The sequence below is a fragment of the Scyliorhinus torazame genome, chromosome 10 (genome assembly GCF_047496885.1).
Source record: "Scyliorhinus torazame isolate Kashiwa2021f chromosome 10, sScyTor2.1, whole genome shotgun sequence".
Taxonomy (NCBI): domain Eukaryota; kingdom Metazoa; phylum Chordata; class Chondrichthyes; order Carcharhiniformes; family Scyliorhinidae; genus Scyliorhinus; species Scyliorhinus torazame.
In genome coordinates, this window is record NC_092716.1 from 56,993,707 (window position 1) to 57,017,404 (window position 23,698).

At 44.2% G+C, this 23,698-nt stretch overlaps 1 protein-coding gene across 3 annotated transcripts in view; it reads right to left on the reverse strand.

The window, feature by feature from the left end:
* Positions 1 to 8,137, reverse strand: part of uri1 (URI1 prefoldin like chaperone) — a 66,037-nt gene extending 57,900 nt beyond the window's left edge. Inside the window, exons 1-2 of one of the 3 annotated variants that reach the window (XM_072518146.1) lie at positions 7,749 to 8,137; positions 991 to 1,025 (exon numbers count right to left, since the gene is read on the reverse strand). In XM_072518146.1, the coding sequence (XP_072374247.1) occupies positions 991 to 1,025; positions 7,749 to 7,841 (128 nt within the window). In that variant the 5' untranslated portion in view covers positions 7,842 to 8,137. Of the gene's footprint in view, positions 1 to 990; positions 1,088 to 1,146; positions 1,442 to 7,748 lie in introns of those variants that run through there. The other 2 variants (XM_072518148.1, XM_072518147.1) reach the window with 2 other exon arrangements.
* Between the last annotated feature and the right edge of the window lie 15,561 nt (positions 8,138 to 23,698).

A 23,698-nucleotide genomic window follows, 5' to 3' on the forward strand; every position in this document is an offset into this window, starting at 1 on the left:
CCCATAACCCAAAGATGTGCAGGCTAGGTGGATTGGCCACGCTAAATTGCCCCTTAATTGGAAAAAATGAATTGGGTACACTAAATGTTTTTTTTTTAATTTTTATAAAAGGGCTTGAGTGAATAGATAGCTTTTATATATGAAGCGAGACAGGGAATGCACACCTGTGAGATAACCAGGTGAGCTCTGTGGTGCTGGTTAGGCCAGGTCACCAATGCAATGTAAAGATAGGCATTACAGTAAGTTGGCAGAACAATCTTAAAAACACAATTCCAAACTACAACATCTGTTCTCCAAATCAAGGTTTCTTTAGTCTGCATGTAAATATTTTTGAATTTAATCTACAAGGATCTTTATTTCTAGAGTCTAAATGCAAAACTACTCATCTGTATGAACAGTCTTGAAACTTCCTTTTAGTAATTTACAAAGCACAGGACATTCGTTAACAGTTAGACTGGAAATACCAAGTGTGGTATTAATTTAAAAAATGATGAGTTATATATTCCCCTAGGTTGATATCACTTGCTTACCAAAGCAAGGAAATTACTTTTACTTGTGCAAAATCAACTCAAAATGTACAATTGTTAAGATGTATTGGGCAGCACAGTAGCAGTGGCTAACACTGTTGCTTCACAGCACCAAGGACTTGGGTTTGATTCCCAGCTTGGGTCAGTGTCTGTGTGGACTCTGCACATTCTCCGTGCCTCCGTGGGTTTACTCCAACAAGTCCTGAAAGATGTGCTTAAGTGAATTGGACATTTGAATTTTCCCTCAGTATACCCGAAATGGCACCGGAGTGTGGCGACTAGGAGGTTTTCACAGTAACTTCATTGCAGTGTTAATGTAAGCCTGCTTGTGACACTAAAAGATTAGAATACACAAACAATTTCTATTAACAAGATATCATTTATAATAATTGACAAGTAAAGTCAAAGAAATGTAAGAGATCTTAATAGATCAAGCATGTTCCACAGAAATGTTTGGACTTACCAGTGCTGGATTTTTTCCTTGCAGCTTGCGACCACCTGTTATTAAAATAGACAACTGCTCATGAAAAGCAATGTCAAGAATTCCAAGACTGTTCATACTGTAAACAAAAATACAGCAAACAAACTGCAACTTAATTGACCAAAAAATAAAAGGTACCTGAAATTTTTCTATGAGACTTCTTTGTTTGATGACAAGCAATATTACATCTCAAGGTAGTACTAGTGGGTGTTTTTCTTGCTGCTTTCACAAACATTCACTGTGAACTTTAGTTTATCTCCTGAATTGTTATTTAAAATTATTTTGCTTGCCTCAGTTTGAATATAAAAATCTACCCTTAACTGCATGTATCTAGATGCATGATCTAATTAAATGCCTATACACAAACAAAATAATGTGGATGGTAGAAATCTGAAAAAAAATGCCAGAAATAGACAGTAGGTCAAGCCAGCATCTGTGGAGAGAAACAAAGTTAGCATTTCAGGTTGAGATGACCTTTCATCACAGCTGAAGAAACTTAGAAATGTAAGAGTCTTTAAGCCAAACTACAATTCTTTACTATACCCATTACCACTCTCTGACTGTTGCATCATAAAATCTTATTTAATCTCTACTGCCGTCCACCCTATCACAAACTTTCACTTTTGTTCTCCTGCCCTCCCCTTCCACTGGCTTAAAATCTCTTACATTTCCAATTTAACAAATTAAATGCCTGCCCACTTTCCTGAGGCACTGAACTGATTTTCCCCTTTCTCTTAATTTCATAATGGCTTAATCACTACATGTGAAAGCTATGAACACCACTTCAAGTACAATTTAAAGCAAAGCAATTTGGTCATTAGTTATAGTAAACAAATAACCTTTAGGGATAAACAATTACATTAAAAACAATTTATAATGTGATTTCCTCCTCCCCAATCAAAATGTAATTGCTACTTTGCATTTAATGTACTTTAAAGACGACCGCAAGAAAAAAAACAGTCATTGGAAAGATGAATGGAACACACTGATGTAATCCGGGAGCTATATCTGACAACGAGGACATTAATAACATTTTGTTGATAAAAGTGTCTTTGAATTAAAAGTCTATTAGCAAATCAATTCTTTATAAGTTGCAGAAAATCTGAAAAAGTAGAACACAACGTGCTACTTAGTATACAAAGTGAAGAGTTATGCCGTGTGCATGCCGTTTATTAAAGAAAGTATGAAACACTATCTTGGTCAGTCACTGGTCTGTTGATAGTTAACTGACTCAGCTGAAACAGTAGAAGGGCTATAATTGGCATTGACATCCTTGGAGAGTGAAAAGAAAAATTAAGCATAGTTCTAATCTCTACCCAATAAATCTTATTAGCATTCGGCCTACGTCGATATCAGGTTAAGGTTCTGCAATCCGGTATGAAGATTGGCCACTTGAGCAAGGATCTGTCATCCACGAGCAATAAATACTTTCAGGATAGCAAGAAAATGCTAAGAACAAACAAAAATGCCAGTAATTGCAGTACTGATTTTACTTCAGATTCTGCAAAGGCAAAAATATAGGGAAAATGTATCCTTTAAGTAAAAGATCTCTCCATTGCCCACTTTCAAAAACTGCATCCCCTACTGTCGCCCGCCAGCCTCAGTCCATTTTGCTAAGATTTGCCCTTCTCTCCTGAAAGTAGACCAGTGGCCAGAATGGAAAGGTTTAATTTGCATTCACATGAAAGAGTATATTGGCCACCACAGTGGAATGGAGAACCCCTTGCTTTCCCAATTAGCCATGATTTGGTCTCCATCCCCAGCTGATAGGAAATTAAATATATGAAGCAGAGACAACGATCCAGTAAAGCACTATCGAACTTCAGTCATGGCATTTCACTTCAAAAAGTACTTCGTGGATTGTGAAGTTCTTTGACATAGTTTTGTAGTTGCGAAAGGTACTATACCAATGCGATTTTTCTATTACAATTGAATCTGAAAAGCAGCATTATTAATCCAAGTTACCAGAAGAATGGAGGGCAACAGGGAATGGGCAAAGTTTATCAGTACTTACAATAAACCGGAATGGTTCATTCGTAAACCTGATTACGGCTAGCTCCCAAAATGGATAACAATTATAGTACTGCAATGTTGTATTATTTATCCAGTTTGAATTTACTGTTTTCTGCATGTTTTCTTTTAATTCCATGACTGAGGTGCCCCAAAGAACAAACGGAGGTATTATTTCACAATACATTTTTCTGTTACATATAAACTCCATTTCCAGTAACAACATTATACAAAGACAATATGAAGTCCACAATATCACATTGATAACCAAAACTCTTTTTTTTTTTAAAACATAACGTCAATAAAGTTGCATGATTATTATAAACACTTCTGACCGTGAATTCAGGAGTTAAATTCCTGAGGGCCCTTGTGGTCACATAAATTTATTTTAATTTGTATATTTGACACGTTTTTGAAAAACTTGCACCATGGAAATCGATTAGCAAAGAACAATTTAGCACAGGAACAGGCCCTTTGGCCCTCCAAGCCTGTACCGGTCACGATACCAACCTTTCCAAACCCGTAGCACTTTTGCCAACCCACTACCGCTATTTCGAGGAGCAACATCTAACTGAAGGTATGGTTATTTAGACATGCCTTTGCTAATGCAGAGTTTGTGGAAGTACTGCAGAGTGTTTTTGGAAGTGCTGTGACAATTTGGAGGATTTAGCCAGGTATGTCGTTGCACTTTCACAGGTAAGACAGAGGATCTGATTACCTGTTTACACAAAGGCTGTAACAGGTATGGGGGCTGTAGCATCTCTGGATCTGCAACAGGGCAAGTGGAGCAAAGCTGCAGAAACAGGACGCTCTGCACAGAGCGGAGGTGGGGGGCCACCATAGAGAACCCGACCTAGCACAGGTTTTGACACGCTCACCTCAGCCAGTAGTCAGGCCTGAAGTGTCTGTGATTCTTTAAGCAGGCTATCACAGAACCAGCATTGAATCAAAGGAAGAAGCTGGTCAGTCTGAGGATTGTTAGAATTCAGCAAAGGACCAAGAAAGAGAAAGGAGAATGTGTATAGACTGGCAAGAAAGAAAACAGATTAGTCAACCCAGTGTTATCCGGCACTCTACCAACCAGAATTTCCAACTAACTGGAATTTCTGACAGCCTAACTCATGGGTAGCTGTTATCTACCACCTTCCCTCACTCTGGTTTTAGTCTCCCACTGTTTTGCAGTACTGTGTTCCTGTTCCCTCGGTGACACTGACTAAATTTGCTTACTCCCATGCCTCTACAAGGCTATGGACAAAGGGCTGGAAAATGGAATTAGAATAGGTCGGTGCTTGATGGCCGGCACAGACACGATGGGCAGAAGGGCCTCTTTCTATTACCTCAACACCCACATCATCACTCAAGTACCAGCATATTTGATTAACTGGCACCATGTATTCCCCACGCATGCCGGATAATAAACATGTTACTATGTAAGTAAATAGGAAGTTATTAGCCAAAGAAAACAGGAACACATTGGAGGCAGAAACATGTAAATAATAGGAAATGAAGAAATGGCAGAGACATTAAACAAATACATGTATCTGTTTTCATTATTGAAGATACTAAAACATGCCGTGAATAATGGGGAACAATGGGTCTAGCGAGAATGAGGCATTTAAAGAAATCAACACAAGCAAGCAAATAGTACAAGAGAAATTAACAGGGATTAAGTAGTGACAAAATACTCTGGACCTGATAAAGTTAAGTAGCTGCAAAGACAGTGGAGCAATTGGTTTTGATCATCCAGAATTTCTTAGATTCGAGAACAATTCCCAAGGACTGGCAGGTAGCAAATAGAACCTCCAACCTCATTATTTTACATCAAGAAATGGAGAGAAAAAAGGAACTGGAGGCCAGTTAGCATATTAGTTGTAGGCAAAATGGTAGAATCAATTATTAGGGGACAATGTAACAAAGTACTTAGAAAATCTTATGATTTAATATGGATGTAGGAAAGTGAAATTCTGTTTGTCAGGTCAGTTAGAGATTTCTGTGAATGTAACTAATAGGATGTCTAGGGGTAACCAGGGGATAGAGTATGCTTTGATTTTCAAAAATTATTTGGTAAGGTGCCAAAGAAGAGTTTATTATACAAAATGAGAACTCGTGGAATTGACGTAATATATCAGAGTGGACTGGAGATTGATTGTTGGGTTGAAAGTAGGAGGAACAAAAGGGCAGACAGTAACTAGTGGGGTACTGTAAATCAATACCTGATCCGTAGCTAGTTAGAATCTATATTAATGACTTAGGGCAGTGAATGACTGGAACGCATTGAGATTTCCCGAGGATGCAAAGTTGATGGTAAGGCAAGCTGTAACAAAATTACAAATAAACTAGAGAGTGATATAGACAGATTGGAGAAGTGGGTAAGAACATGGCAGAAGGAATAAAATGTGTCAAAATGTGAAATTATCCATTGCAGTAGGCAAGGCAAACATTTGCAGTAAAGCAAGATCTTACAAATCTTGGGGCAGCACGGTAGCAGTGGTTAGCACAATTGCTTCACAGCTCCAGGGTCCCAGGTTTGATTCCGGCTGGGTCACTGTCAGTGCGGAGTCTGCACATCCTCCCCGTGTGTGCGTGGGTTTCCCCCGGGTGCTCCGGTTTCCTCCCAGTCCAAAGATGTGCAGGTTAGGTGGATTGGCCATGATAAATTGTCCTTAGTGTCCAAAATTGCCCTTAGTGTTGGGTGGGGTTACTGGGTTATGGGGATAGGGTGGAGGTGTTGACCTTGGGTAGAGTGCTCTTTCCAAGAGCCGGTGCAGACTCAATGGGCCGAATGGCCTCCTTCTGCACTGTAAATTCTATGAAACCTATGAAATCATCAACTGGTCATCCATTTCCATGTTTTGAATCTACTGCCTTAGAGATTTCCTACTGTGTAATTTTGACCGAGTGCATCAACCAACTAATAAATAACTGTTTTAAATTATTAGACAAATTAGTCAACTAATGAAATAAAGTTTCCAGGTGTGTCAGAGAGTTTGTCAGTCATTAGTGCAATCATTCAGATCAGGGCATACCCAGGTTTGGGTATGCAGAGTTAACCAAGCTCAAATGGGACAGTGTAAAATCTATGAAGTGTAAAATCTAATGAGTCACAGCTCTTGGTTGCTCACCAGCATTCCCTACTGAACACAAGCACACCAGGAGAAAAACAATCAGGACTTCTTCAACTGAACAGCGTGCAACGTATTTTAATCACTGGAAGAATGGAGGAGTACTGCAATCTAGAGCGCCATACTCTATGGGCCAGATTTTGCTGGAACCCAACATTGAATCCCTACAGTGCAGAAGGTCATTCAGCCCATCGTGCCTGCACTGACCCTCTGAAAGAGAACCCCACCCAGGCCCAATCTGCCACCCTGTCCCCGTAAGCCCACCTAACCTTTGGACACTAAAGGGCAATTTAGCATGACCAATCCACCTAACCTACACATCTTTGGACTGAGGGAGGAAACCAAAGCACCCAGAGGAAACCTACACTGACACAGGGTGAATGCACAAACTCCCTACACATGGCTGGCATTTTGCTGTGTGAAACGCCACAGAAAGTTTATCAACAAGTATAAGTTAAACAAATGATAATCACAGTAAACTCCAGCGTTAACAAATCTGGAAAGTTAAATGTGAGCAGAGAATTGGAGGGAACACATGTATATGCACCCTGCAGGAAAATGGATCACATGACAGTCAACATTGCCTTAAATTTAACATATAACATAAATAGTAGAATACATCTCCATCATTCAATTGTGGTTGGTCTTTGATCCCAACTCCACCTTCCCAGCCGATTTCCATATCCCTCGATATCCGTGCAGCGCTAACATCTATATCCGTTTTACCCTTGAACATACTCGTCGACTGTCCATCCCTAGCCCGTGAGATACATAATTCCAAACAATCGCAATTCAGAGGGGAAGTTCCTAATCTCAGTTTTAAGTGATTGATTCCTTAACCTGAGACTATGCTCCCTAGTTCTAGACTCTTCAGCACTGTCAAGTACCGTGGAAATTTAATGAGACAAATTTAGATATACTATTTAAACCTTTTAAAGTAAATTGTGCAATAAAACAGGTTGGATTCCACTGGATTACCACACTATGGCTTTGACTAACAGTTTAGGTTATTTTGGGAAAATTAAGATACACGTTGCTCATCTCACTTGGAGGGTAAACTAGAGAAAGTTCTAAAAGGACTGGAGCAGCGTGACATCAGGTGCAAAGGTGCAACCGAATAAAAGTGTTTGCTTCCTCAGTTTCCATTGCATTTAATTCGAAACGCTGACTAGCACCTTCCCTGTTACGCACGCTGCTTTTAAAGCGCTTTTCTTTCTTGCAAAACTCGCCCGCCACCACTAAAGGGTGATTTCTAATTTAGCGAGACCGAAATCCCTTCATCCGGTACAAATAACAACGGCGGAATTGGTGGGTCAAAGTCCAGCAACAAAATCCCCGCGTAACGGGGGGGGGAGAGAAGGGAGGGAAGCTACCGCTGACCGGGCCGCCAGGAGACAGGTTTACAGCGGTCTGAGGCCGGGGATGGGACCCGTTACATGTACATCATTGCAGCGCGGTCGCTTTAAGAGAAAACCTGGGCTGCAGGAGCCCGAGAAAAGCCCAATTCCAGCCGAGGCCGCGGCTCCGTCTCCTCATTCTTCAAACTCTCCGCCTGACTTTAACACAAGGGCCGCCGCAAGCTGCCGCCCGCTTATTTACGGCCTTTACCTTTCCGTGCTCTTCCCGGAGCCGTGTGAGAGTCAGTGGCTCCGAGCGGGCCGCTGTGCCGGCGGAGCCAGGCCGATGCTGCGCGTCTGCCATTCCTCTCAGAGCGGAGGCCGAGCGTCAGTTTAACAAACACTCAGGAAGTGGGAGTCCTAAAGAAATGTTTGTGTGTGTGATAACTGCAGGCGCACAGCTCCTCACTCCTCGTCCGCATAGAGGGAGCAGGTCTTGTCATCCACAACGTCGGAGCGGGAAACATTTCACACTCGCATTCTTGGCCCAACAAGCTTCAAGGCCGACTTCTCCTTCCCCGCCGGAGCCGCTCGGTCTCAACAACACCCGCTACCCAGCGCCATCTTCCTCAGCGCCGGCCCGGAGCGCAGCACGTGACACAGCTGGGGAGGGGCTACGGAAGGAGCACGTGACAAAGGGGCCGGCCCATGTCAGGAGCACGTGACACAGGTAGCGGGCCGTGTTGGGAGCATGGGGGCGGGGCATTGTAGAGAGCACGTGGGGGGCGGAGCAATGTAGAGAGCACGTGGGGGGGGCAATGTAGGGAGCACGTGGGGTGCGGGGCCGTGTAGGATGCACGTGGCTTAGAGGACAGGGCACTTGAAGCGCGAGAAAACACTGCAGATACAAGAGTGACACTATTGGTGGGTTTCTGTATTTAGTGGATGTTTTTGGTGTCACGATATGCACTCATGCACATAATGAGATATGAAAATCACTCATTGTCACAAGTAGGCTTCAATGAAGTTATTGTGAAAAGCCCCTAGTCGCCACATTCCGGCGCCTGTTCGGGGAGGCTGGTACGGGAATTGAACCGTGCTTGGTCTGCTTTAAAAGCCAGCGATTTAGCCCAGTGTGCTAAACCAGCCCCTCACCAGGCAGTGACAGACACCCAGTACAGCCAATCAACACACAGGACTGAACACAACCAATCACCAGGCATAACACTAGAAGGTGGTCTCCCACTATAAAAGACACAAGGCATCAACACTGTGCCTCTTTCCACTGGTGACAACTGGAGTGACAGTCAGGGTGTATATATCAATTAGCACCTTCTACACGTGGCTCAGAGCTAGTCTGGTCTAGTTAGTTATAGTAAGCATGCCTAGATTAGTAGAGTGTCAAACCCACAGCGAACTGTGTGCACTGCTTAACAAGTTCAATAAAGCATAGTGAACCAACACCAAAGTTTGGAGTCTACTTTCAAGTACAACTGCATCCAGTTGCAGTCCGTGTTACCCCAGGGTGATCAACACAGCATGGTACCAGTAGTCTACTAATTCTAAGTGGTTTACCTCAAGTGATTCCGTGATGACCAGCAAGTGCCTTCCAACGGCATGGAGAAGATCCAGGCCCCTCCACAGCTACGGATCTTCGGCAATCTCGGCGCCAACTGGCGGGTCTTCAAGCAAAGGTTCCTTCTCCACATTGAGCCCTCTGACCTCGAGGATGCGTCCGATGCCAGAAAAACCGGGCTGCTCCTATCAACTGCGGGGGACCAAGCCATCCAGATTTTCAACTCGCTTAATTTTACCGATGGCCAGGACAAGACCAAATTCAAGACCGTTTTGGAGAGGTTCGACAGTCACTGTGAAGTTGAAACAAACGAGACCTTTGAGAGCTATATCTTCCAGCAACGCCTTCAGGGTAAGGATGAACCGTTCCAATCCTTTCCAACTCATCTCCGTATATTAGCGCAGTCCTGCAATTATGGTGCAACTGCTGACTCCATGATCAGGGATCAGATCGTGTTTGGGGTGCACGCCGATTCCTTGCGGGAGCAACTCCTCAAAATTAAGCACATGACCCTGCCAGTCGCAATCGAGACGTGTATAGTGCAAGAGCATGCGAGAAATCGGTACTCCCGTTTCAAATCGACAGAATATGAAAAACGTGCCTCCCACGAGGCAGCGAGTGTACAGGCCATCGCCCGGATGCAGCGCCTCCGTATCAATGAAAGCGGCCATTTTGCGTGCTTTTCCTGGGGCCCCACGCATGCGCAACACGAACGGGAGGACGAAGCGGCCGAAAACCAAACTGCACAGGTGCGAACGTCGGCTGACCGCACTGCGCATGTGCGACGACACACGGAGCGTAACGACGTCAACGTCATGACGTGCCTGAACTGCGGCACCACCCACTTGAAGTGGCAATGCCCTGCAAAAGGCAGGCGATGTTTAAATTCCGGGAAGCCTGGACATTATGCAGCCTTGTGCAGGTCTGCACCACCAGTCAAGGGCCAGCGATCCCAATTCCAACGCAAGCGCGTTCGATGTGTACAGCAAGGTTTACTGGATTCTGATCCTGGTAGCACTACGGATCCAGAGGACGACTGCCTGGAGTCCCCCTATCGTGTGGGCATCATCACTACATGTGAGTATGCCTCTTCAAATTCAGCAAGACGTCTATCTATCCTCAATGTGGATTCCGCAGACGAATGGCGTGCTGTTGTACAAGTTAATCAATGCACCATCCAGTTCAAGCTGGACACTGATACTTCTGCCAATCTCATCTCTCAAGCTGATTTTGACCGCATTAAAAAATTCTTCCACCAGCCTGCCAGCTCCTCGATTATAATTATATGCCATAATTGCACTAGGATCTTGTCATCTATTAGTCTCCAACAAGACCATCAATGTCACACTGTGATTCGAAATCGTCAAGCCTGATAAGGCATCCCTGCTCGGTGCCCATGCATGCAAGCTACTCAACCTCGTTCAGCGAGTCCATGCCACGTCTTCCAATGTGGATCTTCAGGCTGACATTGATGACATCCTTGCTCAATATCCCGATGGGTTTGATGGAATGGGCACTCTGCCATACTGCTACAAGGTCCTACTCCGGCCTGATGCCACGCCTGTAATCCATGCACCACACCGGGTGCCGGCTCCTCTGAAGGAACGTTTAAAGGCACAGCTACAGGAACTCCAGGACCAGGGCATCATCTCCAAAGTGACGGAACCGACTGACTGGGTCAGCTCGATGGTCTGTGTGAAGAAGCCCTCAGGAGAGTTGCGGATATGCATAGATCCCAAAGATTTTAACCAGAACATAATGTGGGAACACTACCCGATCCCGAAGCGGGAGGAACTGACCAGTGAGATGGCACATGCCAAATTCTTCACGAAGCTAGATGCATTGCGTGGTTTCTGGCAGATACAACTGGACGAGTCCAGCAGGAAGCTCTGCTCGCTCAACACACCATTTGGCAGGTACTATTATAACCACATGCCGTTCGGCATTGTCTCAGTCTCTGAAATCTTCCACAGAATCATGGGGCAGATGATGGAGGGCATTGAGGGTGTGCGTGTCTACGTAAATGATGTAATCATATGGTCCACGACCCCCGAGGAACACATATATCTCGTCTCAAACAAGTCTTTCGACGTGTCCATGCAAACGGCCTCAAGCTGAACAAGGCCAAGTGCTCCTTTGGCATGTCAACCATCAAGTTCTTGGGCGACCAGATATCCCAGCAGGGTGTGCGACCAGATTCGGACAAGGTCAATGCCATTAACGCCATGAAGACCCCGGAAGACAAGAAGGCGGGACTACGCTTCCTCGGAATGGTGAACTTCTTGGGAAAATTCATTCCCAACTTGGCATCACACATCACGGCTCTCAGGCATCTGGTGAAGAAGTCCACTGCATTCCAGTGGCTACCCACACAACAAGCAGAGTGGCTCGAGCTCAAAGCAAAGCTCACCACTGCTCTGGTACTAGCGTTTTTTCACCCAGAGAGGGAAACAAACATTTCCACGGATGCAAGCCAGGACGGCATTGGTGCGGTGCTCCTCCAGAGGGATGACTCCTCGTCCTGGGCTCCAGTTGCTTATGCGTCAAGGCCATGACTCCTACTGAACAGAGGTACGCCCAAATAGAAAAAGAGTGCCTGGGCCTCCTAACCGGCATTGTAAAGTTCCATGACTACGTCTACGGTCTACCTACATTCACAGTGGAGACTGACCACAGATCCCTTGGTCCATATCATTCCTAAGGACATGAATGGCATGACGCCCAGGCTTCAGCGCATTCTCCTTCGACTCCAAAGGTACGATTTTGAGTTAGTATACACACCAGGCAAGGAGCTGATAATTGCGGATGCCCTGTCCCGCTCCATCACCTCGCCCTGTGAACAGGTTGACTTCATCCGCCAGATTGAGGCACAGATGCAGCTGTGTGCCAGAAACCTCCTGGCCTCAGATGAAAGAGTGATCAGCATTCGTGAAGAGACTGCCAAAGACCCTCTTCTGCAGCGTGTAATGCACCACGTTGCAAATGGCTGGCAAAAAGGGCAATGCCCTCAGTTCTTTAATGTGAAGGACGACCTGACAGTCATCGAGGGGATCCTCCTCAAGCTAGATTGTATCGTTATTCCTCAGTCTGCAGAGCTTAGTGCTGAAACAAATCCACGAGGGACACCTAGGTGTCAAAAAGTGTAGGCGCAGCGCCCAGCAGGCTGTCTATTGGCCTGGAATCAGCCAGGACATATCCAACATGGTCCTCAATTGTGCGACCTGCCAGCGTTTCCAGCCTGCTCAAACAAAAGAAACACTCCAGCAACACGAGATCGTGACCTCTTCGTGGTCCAAGGTGGGAATCGACCTTTTTCACGCCAATGGGCGTGGCTATGTGCTCATCATAGATTACTTCTCAAGTTACCTGGAAGTTGTGAAGCTGTCAGACCTCCCATCAAGGACATTCATCAAGGCCTGCAAGGAGACATTTGCCAGGCATGGTATTCCACTCACTGTCGTGAGTGACAATGGTCCCTGCTTCCACAGCCAAGAGTGGTCCAATTTCGCCAAGTCGTGCCAATTCAACCACATCGTCTCAAGCCCACACTATCCGCAGTCCAACGGGAAGGTTGAGAAAGGGGTCCATATAGTGAAGCAACTGCTGTGCAAGGCTGCGGACAACCTTGCGCTGTTGGCGTATAGGGCAACCCCTCTGTCCACCGGTATGTCTCCGGCTCAACTCCTCATGAATAGAGACCTGCGGACAACTGTTCCACCCATACACTTATCCGACCTGGATCACCTCCCAGTGCTGCAAAAGGTGCAGCAACTCAGGAACCGGCAAAAGCTGACGTACGATGCTCATGCTACTGATTTGCCTATGCTATCTCCGGAAGATGCTGATCGGATCAAGCTACCTGATGGAGGCTGGTCAGCTCCAGCTGTTGTTGTTCGACAGGCTGCTCCCAGATTGTATGTTGTTCGTATGGCTGATGGCTCCATTGTCAGGCGCAACAGAAGGGCACTGCGCAACGTTGCCTGCCCACCACCAGATCCAACTTTTCCATATGTTGTTGTGCCTCCTCCGGACACCTCGCACCACGAGGCCACCAATCTGGCAGCAATCCCGCGTGTCAAGGCTCCGTTGTCCCCACCTCCACCTCTCAAGCGGTCGACAAGGATCAGACGCAAGCCCCAAAGTTTGGACTTATAGAAATTTATCTTGGAAAGTTTGTTCTGTATCTGCACGCTAGACACCTCTTATGTACATATTCATCCACTCGCCATTTAATGTAAATAGTTCTACATGTAAATACAGTCGCATATGCTCAGGCAACCAACATTTTTTTTAAAAAGGGGAGCTGTCATGACATGCACTCGTGCACATAATGAGATACAGACAGGCAATGACAGACACCCAGTACAGCCAATCAACATACAGGACAGAACACAACCAATCACAGGCAGAACACTAGAAGGTGGTCTCCCACTATAAAACACACGAGGCATCAACACTCTGCCTCTTTCCACTGGTGACAACTGGAGTGACAGTCAGGGTGTATATGACAGTTAGCACCTTCTACACGTGGCTCAGAGCTAGTCTGGTCTAGTTAGTTATAGTAAGCACACCTAGATTAGTAGAGTGTCAAACCCACAGCGAACAGTGTGCACTGCTTAACAAGTTCAATAAAGCGTATTGAACCAACACCAAAGTTTGGAGTCTACTTTCAAGTACAACTGCATCCAGTTGCAGTCCGTGTTACCCCTGGGTGATTAACACGACATTTGGTATATTAATGTTTTCTATTCCCTTTGACTGTACATATCTAAAATGTTGATGAATTGTTTAGTTGTTGATAGACTGTACATGTGTTGTACGGGGAGATCCCTCTTGGCCACCTGCCGGAGGGTGGGGAGGAGGATAAGGGGAAAAATTAGCTATATTCTGGCTTGTAGCCAGAGGCCTGGTTCACTACTCATTGTTTTGAGTTGCATTGTGGTCCCTTGTGGGAGGGGGGGTTCCTACTCACTCTCTCATACTGTGCCCTATATTGGCGTACCCCTTTTCGGTGGTCTGCGTTGCTCGCTGGAGCACCTTTTCCACCAATGTGTGGCTGCCATTTGGGGCGGAGTGGTTGTATGTGTGTGTGTACTGAAGATTTTGCATCTTGTGACTGTTTTCGATATGTAACTGTTGAAGTGTCATGTGACCTTGTGCCTTGCGACTGTTTTTGCTATGTAACTGTTGAAGTGTATTGAGGTTTTGTGTCTTGCGACTGTTTATGATCTGTAACTGTCGAGTTGTTAATAAACCAAAATATTACAAGAGTGGCACAGCACTGTGGAGCTATTACAGTAGTAGGCCATTTCGATCTGCAAGTCTGCACTGGCTCTTTGAGAATGAGCAGTTCATCGAGTGCCACTCACCCACATACCCTGCACATTCTTCCTTTTCAAATAACTATCTAGTTCTCTTTTGAGTGCCTCAATTGAATCTGCCTCCACTACAATGTCGGGCAGCGGCATTACACACCTTAACCACTTGCTGGATGAAAAGGTTTATCCTCATGTTGTCTTTGTCAATTATTTTAAATCTGTACCCTTGGTTCCGGATCATTTCACAAGTGGGAACAGCTTTTCCCGGTCTACCCTGTCCAGGCCCCTCACGATTTTGAATACCTCCATCTCAGCCTTCTCCTTCTCCAATCCAACTTCATAACTGAAGTTCCTCATCTCTGGAACCATTCCCAACAACTCCAATGCCTTCACATCTTCCCCAAGGCGCTACAACCAGAAATGGACCCAGTGCTTCAGCTGAGGCCAAACTGATGTCTTAAATAAGTTCAATGTAGCCTCCTTTCATGTGTACTGTATGGCCCTCTTAATAAAGCCTCGGATTCTCTATGCTTTATAAACGGTGTCCAAAACCCTCCTACCACCTTCAATGACTTATGCACCTGTACGCCCAAGTCCATCTGCTCCTGCATCCCCTTTAGAGCTAACCCTTTATATTGTCTCTCCATGTTCTTCCTGCCAAAATGAACCACTTTGTATTTCTCCACTTGAACTTCATCTACCAACTGTACTCCCATTCCACCAACTTGACTGTGTAGCACCAGCATCTAACCCTGCCTTTAAGGCAAAACAATAGGGTGTCTCATGGCTAAAAACAGCACGATTAATATGCGTGCAGTGACAACATATAAATATTTCCCTCCCCCTCATATTCATTTAAAACTATTTTAAAGTGCTACTATTTCATATTGCACATTATTGTTCTTGTCGTAACTTAACATCTGCCACATAGGTTTGGCCTAGAATTAGAGAAGCGTCAGACAAATGCAAGTTGAATGATTTTCAGTCTTGCAGGAGAACTGGCTTCAAGCTGTCAGTTACATTGGAGTGCAACCTTACTGGAGTACAGGAGTTTGGTGAGCTGAGGGAAACTTAAATATCTTTCTAAAAATCTAATATTGTTTGTACTTAACATTTAACTACAAGTACTGGTTAAATTCTAACTTTAATCAGGAAGGGAAATAGAAGCTATCCACTGGCAGCAGCTGAAATTGTTAATTAAGAAACTGGCTTGAACTGGTCTTTGCTGTACCTGGGCTCAACTAGTCAGTCCCCTTTTCGGTGGGAGTCTGGTGAGCTGAGGGGGTCGGGGAGGGAGGTACTCCTTTGCATTTTCTAACTTTTTTAAACTGGAGGGAAGACATGATATGTTGGGGAGTAGCCTGTGTGGTCAAGGTCTATTCTATTCCCAAGGTTTAAAATTGTACAGGAATTTGTGATAAGATTAATAGATTTATAAAACAAAATAAATAATTGAACTAAATAATTAAAGCTCATAAGTATGACAGAACAGGTGTCTTGGCTGTAGCACGTGGGAATTTCTTAGATACCAATGTTATCCAGCCAAGCACTTCTCCAATAAGTGTCTGCGGCTTGAGGAGCTTCAGCTCAGTCATTGAGCTGGAGGCAGAGCTGCAGACACTGTGACCCACCAGGGAGGGCGAGAGTTCCCTTGACACTTTTTATCAGGAGGCGGTCACACCCCGTAGGTTAGGGTCTTCTGGTTTGGAAAGTAGTCAGGGACAGGAGGATGTGACTGCAACTGAGGCAGGTAAGGGGCCCAGAGGGCAGGACTGTCAGCTTCTGCAATTGCCTAACAGGCCTGAGGTTCTTTCTGCTTGTTTGGATGAGAATGGAGGCTGCAGGGAGGATGTACTGACTGACCATGACACTATGGGACAGGAAGCCATTCAATTGGGGGAGCACAAAATAACGTAGCAGTAGTAGGGGACAGTATAGTGAGGGGGCTTGGAACTGTCCTCAGTTGCAAGGAGTGAGAGTCCAGACGGCTGTGTTGGCTGCCCAATTCCAGGGTTCGATGCATCAGCTCGGGGCTGGAGAGGAACCTGCATTGGAAGGGGAATGACTGTGGCCATTGTTCCTGTAGGTACCAACAACATAGGCAGGACCAGGAAGGAAGTTCTGTATAGTCAGTATGAGGAGCTAGGCACCAGATTAAGAAACAGAACCTCAAAGGTCATTTACCTGAGCCATGTGCAACTGGCAGAAGGCAAATAAGATTACACAAGGAGGTAAAAGGTTATCGGGAGTAGGCAGGAATGGCGAGATTACAATCAGATCAGCCACAATCTACTTAAATGGCGGAGCAGGCTTGATAGCTGTTCCTAATCCGAATGATTAAGGATCAGAATATAAATATACTAAGAAAAGAATGCTGACTTTTCCTTGATACTAATCTTGAATTTCCAAAGATTTGCAAAGCAAGCATACAAAAAAATCAGAATTGGTAAGAAATTTTAAATGCACATTGCTCATTAATTGGGGGGGGGGGGGAATTTTACATCCCTCTCTTTGTATTATACTTGTTCCAGTATCAGAGCTCTGACATTGCAGCACGTCATTCATAAAGCTGTGGCAGTACTCTTGTATAAATTGGATGCCAACTGGAAGACGATTTAGAGGCAGTGGGATGACTTCAGTCTCCGAACCTACTATTAATCTTTGTTAGAAACAGCTTTTAAAACAACCAAGAAGTACCACGCCTCATTTTCATTCTGTAATCTAAGCAGAAAATGCTGGAAATAGTCAGCGGGTGAGGCAGCATCTGTGGAGAGAAACAGGTAACTTTCAGGTTGACTATTATCCTTCATTCTTCCTAATACTTTTATCTTTGTTTCTCTCCATAGATGCTGCCTGACCTGCTGACTATTCCCAGCATTTCTACTTTTATTTCAGATTTCCAGCATCTGCAATATTTGCTTTTGCTATAACAATCATTTTGTCCTTCACCCACACAAGAAACAATGCTTCTGGTATTTATTACTAATCCTAGCCTTGAATAGCAGGTTGGGCATGTAAAATAAATGTGTTGGGGGTACTTAAAAGTATTTTTTGAAGCTTTTGTGAAAAAATGTTTTTGTCAAATCTATGTCACTTCGAAGAGTTGCTTTAAATACTAACAATGATGCATCCTAATGATGTGACACTGTATTACAACATGCTAGATGTCATCACGCTGCCCGTCTGACAAAAGAGGTGGGTGCACATTAAGTTCATAACAAACTTTTTTTGAAATTTACAGCAACAAGTTGCGTTTTTATAGTGCCTTTCATGGAGCAAAACGTCCTCGGGACTTAACGAGCATAATAGAAAAGATTTTTGACACAGAAAGAGACATCAGGACATCACAAAAGATGTATGTTGTTTTAAGGAGTAACTTCAAGGAGGAAGGGAGATAGAGGGACAGAAAGATTTAGAGAGGGAATTCCAGAATTTAGGCAGCTGAACGCACAGCCATCAATCATGGAGCAATTAAAATCGAGGATGCTCAACATGCTAGAATTGGAGGAGCACAGATATTTTGAAATCTTGAAGAACTGAAGGGATTTGTAAATAAGAATGGAGATTTTAAAACTGGTATTATCAGACCTGGAGCCTTTGTCGTCAGCAGATACAGGGGTGTTGGTTGAACAAGTGTCATGGGAGTGTCCCTTTAAGAAATGTTTTGTATTATCACATGGCTTCAGTGATGTCATTGTGTGGGTGGAGCTGGGCTGTGGCTCTGAGTTTTACTTTCGTTTTACATTTTTGGAAGCTGGATTCAGACAAAGAAGGTTTATCTTGTCTCTCTCTCTCTCTCTCTCTATATATATATATATATGTTAAAAGGTGTCCAGATCACTTGATAATTTAAAAGTGATAATTGTTCTCTGGAAATAATTTAAACCTACTGTTTTGGTGAAAGGGTTTTTCTGGCTTATTGGATGTTGTTATCAAATTGAAAGGGAAGTTATTAAGGGTTGCACATATGAGAGAGAGAGAACTGTAGCTGTGTGGGATATTTATGTTTGTAGTTGATAAAAATGCTTACCGTGTGTGTTTATAGAAATGTTAACTGAATTTGTAGAATAAACCTTATTTTTGATTAAAAGTGCTTAAGGTATCTGTTGAATAACACCTGAAAGGTAGACGCTTCTGCTCCTCATAACCAAAATCTGTAAAAAGTTGTGGGTCAGGTGAACTCCATGATATACTTTGGAGTTTTGTAAACCCTGGCCCATAACACAAGACTCGGTGTGAGTTAAGATACAGAAGGCAGAGTTTTGGATGAGGAGAATGGGAGATAGGCTGAAGAGAATTGAAATAGTCGGCAACAAAATCATGGACGAGGGTTTCAGCATCAGATGAACTGAGATAGGGCTGGAGTCAGGTGATGTTAGAGGTACAAGTAGGTCGTCATGGTAATGGATAAGTGTGGGCAAAAACTCACCTCGGGGTAAAAAAACAACACCATTTTGTGAACAGTTTTGTGCATATTCTGATAACTGCCAGTGATGGAAACAGTAGCCAGGGAACAGAAAAGACCATACACCTGTTTCCACCTTTGTACCCTCACAGGTCTCAGAGGTGACAGGTTTATGCAGTTGAGTTGCAGCCTGGTGCTAGGCCACCATCTTTGTGGCTACTTTTTGGTAGCTGCTGGGAGGAACAGTAGAGTAATGTGCCCAGTCACTCTGTACAGATTTTCACTGATCTGTTTCGCATCTCTTTTGATGGCACTGACATCCTGTCATTCTGTGGCACTGTGCTGTATTTATACATAACTAAAATAAAGGTTTAACATCCATCTGCAATGCTAGTGATCTTTATGATTCTCCAATTCTAAACTAACTTTAGTCAGGGATCCTAATCAGCATCTGTGCATAGTTCTACCTCTTGTTGATGAATAATGCACCTGGAATCCATTTTTGTGAGCCTTGCTGTTGCTCCGAGTCTCTCAGCACTTAGTACATTTTGCAATCAATTCCAGTTTAGAAAATACCCATTCTATTGGCTCTGTTGTGGAAGAATACATTTCATGAAAGTCCTAAGTTCCAAGTACAACATCACGTTCTCTACTACAGTTTATCTGAGTATGGGACACACCCACTGTGTCCTTTTCACTCCTCATCTCCATAGCAGTCCAAATATGAATCTGATTCAACTTTTGTTATGCCAAGCTGCTAGTCACACTGATATAAAAAAATAAACACTTTTGAAGTAAGATATGGGAATATTAAATACCTACATTAAGCATTTATCACTGGATATTAATTCTATGTAATTGTTTAATTCCTAGAAATAGTATTATTTACTCAGGTTAAAAAAAAATTCTCCATAGGCCCTTACTTGTATCAATTATTGTGATTAAAAAATTAAGTGGATATACTGTGAAGATATCAGCCGAAGCAATCAAAAGTACAATCAATCAATGCCCGGCTGATGCTGCAAAGGTGTATGCACCTGCATTAATGGAAATGTATCCCTAAGAAACTACAAAGAGTCGTGAACACAGCCCAGTCCATCACGCAAACTCCCATCCATTGACTCCTTCCACACCTCCCGCTGCCTTGGGAAAGTGGGCAGCATAATCAAAGACCCCACTCACCTGGCTTATTCTCATTGTCAACCTTGTCCATTAGGCAGAAGATACAAAAGTCTGAGAACATGCACGAACAGGTTAAACAACAGAATCTTCCCTGCTGTTAACAGACTCCTGAATGGCCTTCTTATGGACTGAACTGATCTCGCCACACATCTTTTCTACTGTGTAGCATTACATTCCGCATATATCACCCTATGTCTATGTATTTACATTGTGTATTTATTGTGAGTCCGATATTTTCCTGTATGGAATGATCAACCTGGACTGTATGCAGAACAATAATTTTCACCTCGGTACACCTGACTAAATGAGTATTGAACATGTAACAAGTAACACACATAGCAAAATTAATCTTTGCCATCATTTTAAAATCCATTAAAGTGAACCATATTCCTATTTTCATTCTATGCGGAACACACCAAATCTGGGAATAAAATTAAAAATAAGTAACATTGGCATTTATAATTTTTAGAGGGAATATGAATTTATCTACCACTTGGGAAGAGGAAAGCAAGTTTTTTTAAAATGCTGTGTATGCCATGGTCCACCTTTATATTGTGCTTTGTTAGAAATACAAAAATCTCAAGATATATCTAGTCATAGGGCGGAATTGTGGCGGAGTGGTTAGCACTGCTGCCTGGGGGGGTGACACCATGTGGAGTTTGCACATTCTCCCCATGTGTGCATGGGTCTCACCTCCACAACCCAAAGATGTGCCTGGTAGGTGAATTGGCCACAATAAATTGCCCCTGAATTGGGGGGAAAAAAAATTGGGTACTCTAAATTGATAAAAAAACAAATGTATTTAGTCGTCATGGGCAGCACCGTAGAACAGTGGTTAGCACTATTGCTTCACAGCGCCAGGGTTCCTGGTTCGATTCCCGGCTTGGGTCATGTCTGTGCGGAGTCTGCACGTTCTCCCCATGTCTGCGTGGGTTTTGTCCGGGTGCTCCGATTTCCTCCCACAAGTCCCAAAAGACGTGCTTGTTACGTGAATTGGACATTCTGAATTCACCGTCTGTGTACCCGAACAGGCGCCGGAATGTGGCGACTCGGGGCTTTTCACAGTAACTTCATTGCAGTGTTACTTCTGTAGTGGGTAAATTGTTAGAAGGTATTCTGAGGGACAGGATTTACAGACATTTAGACAGGAAAGGGCTAATTAGGGAAAGTCAGCATGGCTTTGTAAGGGGAAAGTCATGTCTCACGAATTCGATTGAGTTTTTTGAAGGGGTAACCAAGAAGGCCGATGAGGGCAGTGCATTCGACGTTATCTACATGGACTTTAGCAAGGCCTTTGACATGGTACCGCATGGTAGGTTGTTGCAAAAGGTTAAATCTCACAGGATCCAGACTGAGGTAGCCAATTGGATACAAAATTGGCTTGGCAACCAAAGCCAAAGGGTGGTTGTGGAGGGTTGTTTTTCAAACTAGAGGCCTGTGACCAGCGGTATGCCTCAGGGATCGGTGTTGGGTCCACTGTTATTTGTTACATAAATGATTTGGATGAGAATGTAGGAGGCATGATTAGTAAGTTTGCAGATGACACCAAGATTGGTGGCATAGTGGATAGTGAAGGTTATACAAGATTGCAACAGGATCTTGACCAATTGGGCCAGTGGGTCAATGAATGGCAGATGGAGTTTCATTTGGATAATTGTGAGGTGATGCATTTTGGTAAATCAAATCAGGGCAGGACCTACTCAGTTAATGGTACAGAGTTGGGGAGAGTTACAGAAAAAGTCATCTAGGGGGTACAGGTTCATAGCTCCTTGAAGGTGAATTTGCACGTGGACAGGGTGGTGAAGCAGGCATTCAGCATGCTTGGTTTTATTGGTCAGAATATTGAATACAGGAGTTGTGACATCTTGTTGAAGTTGTACAAGACATTGATAAGACCACACATGGAATATTGTGTTCAGTTCTAGTCACCCTATTATAGGAAGGATATTGTTAAACTAGAAAGAGTGCAGACGAGATTTACAAGGATGCTACCAGGACTTGATGGTCTAAGTTATAAGGAGAGCCTGGATAGGCTGGGACTTTTTTCCCTGAAGCGTAGGAGGCTTAGGGGTGATCTTATAGAGTCTATAAAATAATGAGCATAAGGTAGATAGTCAACATCTTTTCCCAAAGGTAGTGACTAGAACTAGAGGGCATATCTTTAAGGTGAGAGGGGAGAGATACAAAAGAGACCAGAGGGGAAATTTTTCCCACACCGAGGGTGGTGAGCATCTGGAACGAGCTGTCAGAGGCAGTGGTAGAGGCGGATGCAACTTTATCCTTTAAAAAACAGTTAGAGAGTTACCTGGGCAGGGTGGGTATAGAGGGATATGGGCCAAATGCGGGCAAGTGGAACTAGCTTAGTGATAGCGGCATGGACCAGAACAAAGAAAAGTACAGCACAGGAACAGACCCTTCGGCCCTCCAAGCCTGTGCCGACCATGCTGCCCGTCTAAACTAAAATCTTCTGCACTTCCGGGGTCCGTATCACTCTATTCTCATCCTATTCATGTATTTGTCAAGATGCCCCTTAAACGTCGCTATCGTCCCTGCTTCCACCACCTCCTGCGGCAGCGAGTTCCAGGCACCCACTATCCTGTGTAAAAAAACTTGCCTCATACATCTCCTCTAAACCTTGCCACTCACCTTAAACCTATGCCTCCTAGTAATTGACCCCGCTACCCTGGGAAAAAGCCTCTGACTATCTACTCTGTCTATGCCCCTCATAATTTTGTAGACCTCTACCCAGTCACCCCTCAACCTCCGTTGTTCCAGTGAGAACAAACCGAGTTTATTCAACCTCTCCTCGTAGCTAATGCCCTCCATACCGGGCAACATCCTGGTAAATCTCTTCTGCACCCTCTCTAAAGCCTCCACATCCTTCTGGTAGTGTGGCGAGCAGAATTGAACACTATACTCCAAGTGTGGCCTAACTAAGGTCCTATACAGCTGCAACATGACTTGCCAATTTTTATACTCAATGCCTTGGCCAATGAAGGCAAGCATGCCCTATGCCTTCTTGACTACCTTCTCCACCTGTGTTGCCCCTTTCAGTGACCTGTGAACCTGTACACCTAGATCTCTCTGACTGTCAATACTCTTGAGGGTTCTATCATTCACTGTATATTCCCTATCTGCAGGAGACCTTCCGAAATGCATTACCTCACATTTGTCCGGATTAAACTCCATCTGCCATCTTTCCGCCCAAGTCTCCAAACAATCTAAATCCTGCTGTATCCTCATCACTATCCGCAATTCCACCAACCTTTGTGTCGTCTGCAAACTTACTAATCAGACCAGTTACATTTTCCTCCAAATCATTTATATATACTACGAACAGCAAAGGTCCCAGCACTGAACCCTGCGGAACACCACTAGTCACAGCCCCCCAATCAGAAAAGCACCCTTCCATTGCTACGCTCTGTCTTCTGTGACCTAGCCGGTTCTGTATCCATCTTGCCAGCTCATCCATGATCCCATGTGACTTCACCTTTTGTACCAGTCTGCCATGAGGGACCTTGTCAAAGGCCTTACTGAAGTCCATATAGGCAACATGAAAATCACTTATTGTCACGAGTAGGCTTCAATGAAGTTACTGTGAAAAGTCCCTAGTCGCCACATTCCGGCGCCTATTCGGGGAGGCTGGTACGGGAATCGAACCATGCTGCTGGCCTCAAGGGCAATTAGGGACAGACAATAAATGCTGGACATCCACTGCCCTACCTGCATCAATCATCTTT